Source organism: Quercus suber, unplaced genomic scaffold (genome assembly GCF_002906115.3).
Source record: "Quercus suber isolate HL8 unplaced genomic scaffold, Cork oak 2.0 scaffold_588, whole genome shotgun sequence".
Classification (NCBI taxonomy): Eukaryota; Viridiplantae; Streptophyta; class Magnoliopsida; order Fagales; family Fagaceae; genus Quercus; species Quercus suber.
Genome location: NW_027070033.1, coordinates 385,468 through 396,820, shown reverse-complemented (window position 1 = coordinate 396,820; position 11,353 = coordinate 385,468). Strand labels below are relative to the sequence as shown.

Genomic DNA, 11,353 nt, shown 5'->3' with positions numbered 1-11,353 from the left:
GAAAACTTGAAGATAAGAAAGCCATTGGAGCTCCATAAAATCAAATCATTCTACCTTCACACAATTCAAGCATGCAACAACTTTTAAATCAAGTTTGCAACACCAAAAAGCTTACCACCTTTGCGGATGCTTAATCATAAGATCCTTTCAAGCCCAAGAAGTGATTCAGTATGTGAGAAGCAAATTGGGAAGATTGAGCTCATATGCAACAAAAATTTTCAGATTAAGCCCTTAAGGACGAGCTGATTTCAACGGAGGAAGAATGTTATGTGCCTAGTTTTTTTTTTTTTTTAATTATTATTATTTAAGATTTTATTTTTGTTATTAGGATTTGGGTAATTAGATAATGATAGGATAGATTGTTAGCTTAGCATTTGAATAAATCTTATCTACTTGTAGTAGATAAAGATTAGGTTTCTTTTGAATTTAAATGTCAGTTTTATCTTATAAAGCCATCAATTTATATGGCTTAATGTTGATTAATAAAGGAAGCTAAAAAATATTATTATTGACAGAGTATTCACTTTAGAGGTTTGGACTCCCTCGAAGTAGTCCATTTATCAATTAGAAGGTTTTGGTTCTCTCAAAGCAACCAACAAAACCAATTGGGTTTATAACGCAATCCATTCAATTGGGTTCATAACACAATCCATTGAGCATAGTAGCATATTAATCATAACATGATCTCAAGCAAGTAATATTGACCAATCAAAATGAAAGGGCAATTTTGAAGATGAAAAGAAATGACAATGGTTTGTTTTACTAATCAAACTAAACCGAATCATTTATTTAACATAACTGCTTCTTATTTGTGTTGGATTTATTTTCTTCTTCTCCTTCATTTCCAAAACAAGTCCAATAATTCTACCTCACATTGGATAGGCCTCGATAATGGATGGTATAGTTGGAATTTTGATGATTTTGTAGCGGGGGAAACCTCCCTCCTCCAATAATTTCTTCCATTCTAGCTCAGTCCTTTCCTTTCCTCCAGAGGTGTGTGCCATCATCAACAAATCAAATATCAAGCGGGTCTCATCAAATAAATCGTTGTTGTCTTTTTCAAGAATAATATCAACAATAATAACCTTTCCACTTTTTTCTGATATTGCTTTGCGGCAATTTTTCAATATCTTGATGCAATGTTCATCACTCCAATCATGTAGTACCCACTGCAACAAAATCATAATACCATAAATTTTGTTATTTTAAATATAAGAGAGAGAGAGAGGTGAAGATATCAAGTTACTGTTTGCCTAACTTTAAATATTGTTAGGCTACCTAATAACTAGAATGACAATATAAGCACATGGTAGGCTATTTTTTTTACCTTGATGAAGATTGCATCAGCTGTAGGAATGGACTCAAACATGTTACCTCCAACATGGGAGACCCCCTTACGAATTGGTGCTGTAGCAACAACATGTGGCAAATCAAAGTTGGTACCTTTGATGTGTGGATGTGCTTTCACAATCTCAGCTATCATTCCTCCTGTCCCACCTCCTACATCCACCAATGATCCCAAACAATCAAACCCATTCTTGTATTCTTCTAGGACCACCCCCATCACAATCTTAGCCGAACATGCCATGGCATCATTGAAGATCTTGTTGAATTCAGGATTTTTTGATGCAAAGTCCCACATCTCACAACCATGAGCCTTCTTAAAGGCAATCCCACCTTCTTTGACACATTGGCTAAGGTAATGCCATGGTGCCAATTGCCATGGATGGTTCTCCATTAACACCATTGGCACTAGGCTTAGTTCAGCATCATGCAAAAGCCATTTTGATGCAGGGGTCAATCCATAGAGAGTATCCCCACCATCTGATGGATTATGTGCTGTTAAGATCTTTTTGCGGACTAGGGATCTCATGATACGTGCGAGGTAGGGAATATCAAGAGAAGGGCAGTTAACTATTCCGGCTGCTATTTGGCACAAAGTGATCGGACCACCATGAGAGTTTATAATGTCAGCAATGCGAAGCTCCACAGCACATTTCAATGCCATGGAGTCTGCAAAGCCAAATAAATGTTGCCAAATTTCTGCTTGGCCTTCTAGCAATGCTTGAGCTTCTTTTGTTTCCATTCTCTCTCTCTCTCACAAAAATGAAGATTTTGAGCAAGTTGGTGAAGTGAAAGGCAACTCACGTAGGTATTTAATGAAAGCAAGGGTGCTAGAGCCAACTCAGCCTATCCCTTTCTCAACTTTCCATTTGGTATGATAATAAATGTACAATGCCCCATAAAAAAAAAAGTACAATGCGGTGAAGAAGTTGTTTTGTATATCGATTATTTGTTAAAAACTAAAATTTTGTAATAAAATAATCTATATTGAAATTTGTGTTTTGAGGACAATTTTTTCAGCAAACGCACGTCGCAAACTTAAAATGCAATCCAAACATTCAAAATCGGACCGGACCTGCCGGTCCGACTGATCAACCGGAAACAGTTATTAATTCGGTCCGATTATAATTAAAAATCGAAAAATAACAAAAACCTGGAGTGAACCGGAAACCGGACGGTTGAATCGTAAAAATCGGAACCGGTATGGTTGAACCGGTTATTGGCTACTCTGTCTTTACGCCACTGACGAGAGCCTAAAAATGGGAAAGTGTTGGTGGGTGGTGGAGAGTGGTGGCACCATTGATTCATTGACATTTGCAAACTGGGGTTGAAGGCATGAACACAGAGAGGAAGAGGTTGAAACTTGAAAGCTTGAACAGAGAGGAAGAGCCTAACACTGGGACAGTGTTGGTAGGTGGTGGTGAGTGGTGGCACCATTGATTCATTGACATTTGCAAACTGGGGTTGAAGGCATGAACACAGAGAGGAAGAGGTTGAAACTTGAAACTTGAAAGCTTGAACAGAGAGGAAGAGGTTGAAACTTTAGAGCTTGAAACTTGAAAGCTTGAACAGAGAGAAAGTGTTTAGACTTTAGAGATCTGAAAAGTGAAGAGTTAAACTTGAAGTTGGTACCAGAAAGACGTGACATAGAAAAAAAAAATTTAATAAAATATTGGAAGACGTGGGAAACATAAAAATGACTGGCAGTGGCAAGATGGCTGGCTTTTGGAGTTTTGGGGTTTCCTCCACAAGTTTCTAATATTTTTAATCATTTTTTACTCCCAACGTGATAATCATTACCATTTCTTATTTAATGCTGTCTTGTTTTGTCTCATAGTCTTTTCTTTGTATTTAGTTATTTATTTATAATTATAAATATAATTTATAAGTTCATTGGGTTAGGTATAAATTAATTAGTTACTTTTTTGCTGAATATAAACTAATTAGTTACTATTATCATTTATAAAGAATTAAAGATGCATAACATATTATATGGAATTTCACTAAAAGTTAAATTTTATAAACATTCAAATAATATATATATAATATATTATTAGATTCAATCCACTACTCCACTAATAAATTTTATATTCAATCATTCTTTCAATTATTAGTAATTGATGTATTATAGAGCATTATAGTTCACAGACCATTTTAGGTTACATATGTATTCATAAATTATTAATTAGTTTTAGTATAAAAAAATTATTATTTATTTATATAATTTAAAGAATTATTAATTAAATTATTTATGACATTAACGGTTCGTTCACCGGTTGAACTTCAGTTCGACCAAAAAACCGATAACCAATCTTTTTTTCGGTTTTTTCACTATATCAGTTTTTAAAACCATGCTTAGTATGCATTTGGATTGCGTTTTTGGCCGTGCTGCATTTGCGTTTTCTTTTTTATTATTATTGAGAAGCGCATTTCACGTGGAAATGTGTCTGTCAGCGGGTCCCGTGTACTGTGCACGGGACCCACTACCTCTTTGAACGACCAAATTTTTTACTGAAATGTGACTATTCAGTGGGTCCCATGCATTGTTCATGGGACCCACAAACCTCTTTTTTCAACAAAACTTTCATTAAAAATGGATCCTACGGTACTATTCACACATTTAAAAATTAATTTGTTACAATATTTTCAATTTTTGATTTTCAGCAAAATAAACGATATCCAAACGGACCCTTAGTAGAAGTTGCCTCTTCTGGTTTTACTACTCTAGCCAGTGTACTTCCTAATAACTATTGTAGCTCACTTATGTAAAAATTTTAATATTTTTATTTTTCTAATAATTTTAATGTCTTTCTCTTGATGATTTTTTTTTTTTTTGAGAAACTTTTCTCTAAGAGTCGTCATCATTATTAATTGTTGATGTTAGTTAGAAATTTTCCTTTACAAAAATGATGATTAGTAGGAAAAAAAATTGACAAGGTAACCTTAACAATATAGTTAAGTCCTTTTTTGGAATTTACACCAAAATAACAATTTTTAAAATAATTTATTCAAACACTTACAATGACTTTAAAATTAGAAAACGCAATTTTTCACATTTTTACCAAATGCTTATTTGTAGTTTTTAAAATCGTGTTTTCAAAATGCTGTTTTTCAAAATACACTTTTTAAAACAATCTATACAAACGGATCCCATGTAATATATTGATATTGCTTTAGAAGTAGAATATTTTTCATTTATATATATATACATATGAAAATTACACACAAGAGTGGTTTTAACTAAATTATTAGGTAAGTGAATTTTGGTTATTGCACATTGCACCGGATCTAAATCTGTCTAAATTTCCTTGTTTGTGTTCTTGACAAGAATCTTTACTTTAGATTGGATGGGATCCTTCTGTTTCATTTTGGATATTGCAGTAACTGCCCTTTTTGCATCTTGTGAGCATTATTGGTTGGAGGCCTAACATTTATTTTTTCGGTAAACCATGGAAAAATGCATTAAATTAGGAATTAACTATTCTGTTACAATACATATCAGCTTTGTCATGAGCTAAAATACTTTCCACCACAGGCAATGGATTCAAAAAAACAACAAAAGAAGGTAGGGAGGTTGCTCCCAACTTGGCCAATGCATCAGCGCATTGATTAGCTTCTCGATAGGCATGAAAAATCTACTTATTGAGGATCGCCTTTAGCAAGTTTCTGCAATCAGTTAGTAAAGACTCCATTAGTAAGTTACCAGTATTGTTATTCATGAGAAGAAGAACACTTAAGGCATCAAGTTCTACAATTAGATGGAGGCCTATTAACAACCTAGATTTGGATCAAGTGCACCATGCAATTACCCTATTAACTTTTACTACAACAAGATGGTAATTTTATGGTGAGTATAAAATTAATTAGGACAACTTTTTACAACCAATAAAATAGCATCCAGATAACTTTTTACCCTATTAGCATTTACATTTCCCATAAAGATGACAATTATATAGTGCACTAGTTTGATTATGTTAGTAGCAGTGGAAAAAGAGTAGCATTTTTTATGGCCTCTTTGAGAAATTGCTATTCGATATTGACTTATTTCCTAGTTGCTGCTTTGGGCCTTTGGCTGCAAGTCGTTTTGTTGAATTCTGTGTCATTTTTTATGGCTTCTTCGAGAAATTGCTGCCGAGAGCACATTGACTTTTGTTTTATAACGTTGTTTGTCCACTCTAAAAGCAAGTAGACATGTCTCTCCATGAACCCAGGGCAATTCCACTGCAATTATTAAGAAGCCACAGAACGCTCAGCGACTTTTGTTTTATAATGTTGTTTGTCTACTTTAAGGCCTTGTTTGCGAGGAGGGAATGAAATTGAATGGAATGGAAATAAATGAAAAGAATAATTTTAAAATATTCTTCCATTCCGTTGTTTGTCCACTCTAAAAGCAAGTAGACATGTATCTCCATGAACCCAGGGCAATTCCACTGCAATTATTAAGAAGCCACAGAACGCTCAGCGACTTTTGTTTTATAATGTTGTTTGTCTACTCTAAGGCCTTGTTTGGAAAGAGGGAATAAAATGGAATGGAAATAAATGAAAAGAATAATTTTAGAATATTCTTCCCTTCCCTTGTTTGGGAGTTTTTATTGAGAGAATGGAAAGCACATTCCCTTATTTGGGAATTTAAGTGGAAGGGAATGAAATGGGTATAAGGGAACACTCATTCCTCTCTATTCCCTTAAAACCTCAAATTTTCATTTTCCTCGAAATTAGAATGAATGGGAGGGAATGAAATTAGATTTAATAATTTTTTTACTAAAACTCTCAAAATACCTCTATATATTCAACCATTTATTTTAAAATAGGGGTCTAATAGTAATATTTTCATAAAATGATTCAATTCCATTTTCTCCATGTTGCTCCCAAACAAGATTACTTACATTTCATTTATTTTCATTCATTTTCATTCATTTATTTTAAAACATCCAATTAAGGTTACTTAATTCCATTCCATTCTCTTATGATCATTTCATTCCATTCTATTCCATTTCATTCCTTTATGAACTCCTAAACGAAGCCTAAGAGCATTTGCATAAGATAATGTTACTCTATCCTATTTCACCATTCCAAAAAACCACTTTATTAATTATACAATACAATTTTGCAATACTTCCAGCATCCTAACTTTTATTTTACAATACAACATATTAAAATAATATTTCTACATAATAAAATAATATATATCCCAAAACCCAAATAAAAACAAAAACCCAAATTACCTCTGCAACCACCTACTACCACCACCACCACGAAGAACATACCCAAACCGAAACCCATGGCCACACCACCACCCCACGGCAAAAATCCAAACAAATGAAACCCACATCTGCCACCATGAAACCCACCTTTGCCACCACAACCAGAGACACCACCATGGCAACAACACACCCACCACCATGAAGAACATACCCAAACCGAGCTTCGTTTGTTTAGCTAATAATTCTATAGTTAGGCTATACTATTGAATGGGTCAAGCTCAAACATAATATTAAAATTTTATTTATAGTTTTTTGATAATATAAACAATCTATTCTTCATAAAAAAAATTTAAAAAAAAAAATTAGATTTGTGAATGGTGAAAAATTTTAGTCATGGTTTGGCAATATATGAGAAAATAATAAGTTAATCAAATAATTCGTAAATAAGTTCAAGCTTGTTTGATAAAAAAAAAAAAATAAAGTAGTTTTGATTATGTAATCCTGTTTAATTAAGAGCTTTGAGCTCAACTCTTGATTGAAATAAAACTAGCCTAAGTTGTTAAAACTCAACTCTACTCAGCTTGTCTTGTTTATAAATCTAGTTAAGGTAAATATAAATTTTGAACCTAAATTATAAAATAGAAGCCTAATCAAACATGAAGGAAATGTAAAGAGCAAATATGAAAATAAAATGAAATAGGAAATCCAAAATGAAAATTTTAAGAGCCTATTTGATAAGAGTATTTAAATATAGTTTTTTTGTTTGCAATCCATAAAATGATGCACATGAATTTATTGTTTGGCTAATATTTTCTAAATACATTTTTAAAAAAAACTGTATCATATTTTTGTGGTTTAGAACAAGATTTTGAAATAGCTAGGGAGTGTTTTTAGGTACAGAAAATGTTTTTAATAACATAGTTGTAAATAAATTGAAAACAATGGACCCCACATATTTGGCCAAACTCTTTTATTTCTTAAGTTAAGGAGCTTATCTTTATTACAAAAAAAAATTCTCACACTTCAAATTTGAAACTCATCATTAAAAAAAGAAGAAGTATATGATGAGCTTTATTCCCTTATCATTATAAAAAAAAAAAAAAGTATTTTACAGATTTTACACATTACTTTTTATAAATATATATATTTTTTTAATTTCAAAAATAGAAATAGTCTCCTAAACAATTATTTTTTGTTTTTAGTATTTTAAAAATTATTCTTAAAAGTGGGAGCTAAACATGTATAATATTAAAATTATTATCTGAAAACTATTTTTAAGTTCAATTTTTTTTTAATTATTTTTATACGGTTTTAAAAACAAAAACAAAAATCCTTCTACCAATCAGACCCTAAAATGTAAAACTACCCAAATTGAAAATAATTCCGAGTTTTAAAGACTAAAAGTGTACTTTAATATTATTAGGACAAAGTTTAACTATAAAATTGGTTGTAACCTAAGGCTACAATTTTACTCAATATCTTTTTATTGAAGATAAATTTTGTCAAATTTTCTATTAGATTACATCTTCTTCTTATATCCTTTATGCATGCAAAATTTCTAGAAAGTTAAAGATCAAATACAATATAGTTAAGTCTTTTTTTTTATTTTTTATTTACACCAAAACAACAATTTTTAAAATAGCTTATCCAAACACTTACAGTGACTTTTGATGATGCAAAGAAAATCAGCAGGCTAAACGCTCCGGGCTTCAATGGTTAGTGGTTGCTTGGAAGGCCTAAAAAGAAAAAGACACAAAATCAAAGGTGATCAAGGTGAATCGGTCAAAAACTCTCTAATGCTTAAGTTAGTTTTTCTTTCTAAAACTCAAGAATTCCAACTTTAGGAGTAGTTGAAACTTACTTTCATTTGATGTAGATGAGTCCTTATATAGTAAGCTTTGGAGTGGTTACTTGTTTAGTAACTTCCTCAACGTGTGTGGAAGTTAGAAGGTTCAGACTTAACTTCCACAACTGCTATAGAAGTTAGAATGTTCAATCTTATCTACTACAACTGCTATTGGAAATTAAATACTTAGTGAGGAGTTATAGCGATGAATAAGAGTTTTGCTCATACTTCAAAATAGTAGAACGTGATCCGAATTATAAGGTTTAGTACGTAAATCCATTATGAAAATTTTCTAAGTGTTGAGAGGTTGTCCAGGTGCTTCCTTGTTGGACGACCCTTATGCCCATGGACGACCTCCTGATGATAGACAACCTTCTTTTGTTGGGCTAACATTTTTGGTCCTGGACGACTCTATGAACGAATTTGAGATAATTCAATTTTTAGTTCACCATCAACTTTAAAATTAGAAAACGTATTTTTTCACATTTTTACCAAATGCTTATTCATCAATATATATATATATATATGAAAATTATTAGGTACTATTAGACTATAATCATTTTCTTATATATTCTTAATAAAATTACACACAAGCGTGGTTTTCACTAAATTATTAGGTAAGTGAATTTGGGTTATTGTACATTGCATTGGATCTAAATCCATCTAAATTTCTTTCTTTGTATTCTTGACAAGAATCTTTACTTGAGTGGATGGGGTCCGTCTAAATTGCCTTGCTTGTATTCTTGACAAGAATCTTTACTTTGGAGTGGATGGGGTCCGTCTAAATTTCCTTGGTTGTATTCTTGACAAGAATCTTTACTTTGCTTGTAGATGGGGTCCGCCTAAATTTCCTTGGTTGTATTCTTGACAAGAATCTTTACTTTGCTTGTAGATGGGGTCCGCCTAAATTTCCTTGTTTGTATTCTTGACAAGAATCTTTACTTTGGAGTGGATGGAGTCCTTCGGTTTTGGTTGGATATTGCAGTAACTGTTCTTTTTGCATCTTCTGAGCAGTAGTGGTTGGAGGCCTGACATTTGACGAACCTAGATTAGATTCGGCACCATGCAATTACCCTATTATAACTTTTACTGTAACGAGATGGTAATTATGTTAGGTGCCGACACCCACATGTCCAGCCCACTATTTTGCTTAGCTCATTAGATGTGCTTGTTGGACAAGTGCTGAGAAGTCAGCAAAGTGAAGCGAACTTGCTGGAGAAGCTTGCCAAAAAGAGGAGTTGAAGTCATCTTTGTTATGTACAGAAGTCAAGGTAAGTGGCTTGCATTTATTGTGACTTGATGTAAAGAGTGTAAAAGGAAAAAAAATATGAAAAGGTGAAGAAATAAAGGAAAAGGCCATTCGGCCATTTGAAGAAGAGAAGAGAGAAGTGAAGTCCCAGAGAAAGTGAGGACAAGTGCAGTTTTGAAGAATTGCGTAAGTGAAAGCAAGCAAAAGGGAAGAGAAAAATAAAAAGAGTGAAAAGAAAATTTGAGAGATACATAGTAACAAAGAGAGTAGTGAGTAAAAAAAAAGTTTTTTCTTTGTTCAAGTTGTATCTTTAAGTGTTATAATCTCTATTTAATATAGTAAAATTATTCAGAATTTGTCCCGTAATTTTTCTCGAAAAAGGGTTTTCACGTAAATTTTTGTGTTTTTATATGATTGTACTTCCTCTGTACTTGCTAAAATTTACTCCCACTTATATATAATTTTTCCTAACAAATTACATGGTGAGTATAAAATTAATCAGGAAAACTTTTAACTAACTTTTTACCTTATTAACTTTTACATTCACATAAAGATGATAATTATATAGTGCCCTAGTTTGATTATGTTAGTAGCAGTGGAAAAAGAGTAGCATTTTTTATGGCTTCTTTGAGAAATTGCTATTCGTTTTTTGACTTATTTCGTAGTTGCAGCTTTGGGCGTTCGGCTGCAAGTCGTTTTGTTGAATTCTGTGTCATTTTTTATGGCTTCTTTGAGAAATTGCTACCGAGCGCACATTGACTTTTGTTTTATAACGTTGTTTGTCCACTCTAGAGCAAGTGGACATATATGATATATCTCCATCTGGAGCCAGGGCAATTCCACAAAATTATTTACAAACAGCTCGAGCTTCATTTGTTTAGTTAATAATTCTATAGTTAGGCTATACTATAAAATGAGTTAAGCTCAAACATAATATTAAAAAAAATTTATAGTTTATTGATAATATAAACAATCTATTCTTTATTAAAAAAAATTTAGATTTGTAAATGGTGAAAAATTTAGTCATGGTTTGGCTATATATAAGAAAATAATAAGTTAATCAAATAATTCGTAAATAAGTTCAAGGTTGTTTGATAAAAAAAATAAATAAACTAGTTTTGAATATGTAATTCTGTTTAACTAAGAGCTTTGAGCTTGGCTCTTGTTTGAAATAAAACTAACCTAAGTTGTTAAAACTCAACTCTACTTTGCTTGTCTTGTCTTGTATATAAACCTAGTTAGACTAAATAGAAATTTTGAACCTAAATGATCATATAGAAACTTAATCAAACATGAAGGAAATGTAAAGAGCAAATATGAAAATAGAACGAAATAGGAAATCCAAAATGAAAATTTTAAAATGTAAAACTACCCAAAATGAAAATAATTCCAAGTTTTAAAGACTAAAAACATACTTTAATAACTATTAGGATAAAGTTTAACTACAAAATTGGTTATATCTTAAGACTACAACTTTACTTAATATCTTTTTATTAAGGTGAATTTTGACAAATCCACTATTGGATTACCTTTTCTTCTTATATTCTCCATACTGGCAAAATTTCTATAAAATTAAATATCAATAACTATGTCATCAACAAGTTTTTGTAGTTTAAAATAATGCATAAAATGTAAGCTTATAGATCATATAGTAAATAATATCTAATTGACACAAAATTTGATATCTGTATTAAAAACATAAAAAATATG

General features: G+C 31.7%; 1 protein-coding gene across 1 annotated transcript; it reads right to left on the bottom strand.

Moving 5' to 3' along the window:
- Positions 1–605: 605 nt before the first annotated feature.
- On the bottom strand, positions 606–3,002 carry LOC112003132 (desmethylxanthohumol 6'-O-methyltransferase). The gene is made up of 2 exons (XM_024035308.2): positions 1,328–3,002; positions 606–1,169 (listed from the first exon to the last, which is right to left on the bottom strand). The coding sequence occupies exons 1-2, from the start codon at positions 2,084–2,086 to the stop codon at positions 870–872; spliced, it is 1,059 nt and encodes a 352-aa protein (XP_023891076.1). The 5' UTR covers positions 2,087–3,002; the 3' UTR covers positions 606–869.
- Between the last annotated feature and the right edge of the window lie 8,351 nt (positions 3,003–11,353).

What these genes read in the sequence shown, in the direction of transcription:
- LOC112003132 (XM_024035308.2), bottom strand. Translation starts at nt 2,086, where the DNA reads ATGGAAACAAAAGAAGCTCAAGCATTGCTAGAAGGCCAAGCAGAAATT. An exon ending in CTGATGCAATCTTCATCAAG is followed by an intron (nt 1,170 to 1,327) that starts GTAAAAAAAATA and finishes ATTTTGTTGCAG; the next exon opens with TGGGTACTACATGATTGGAG.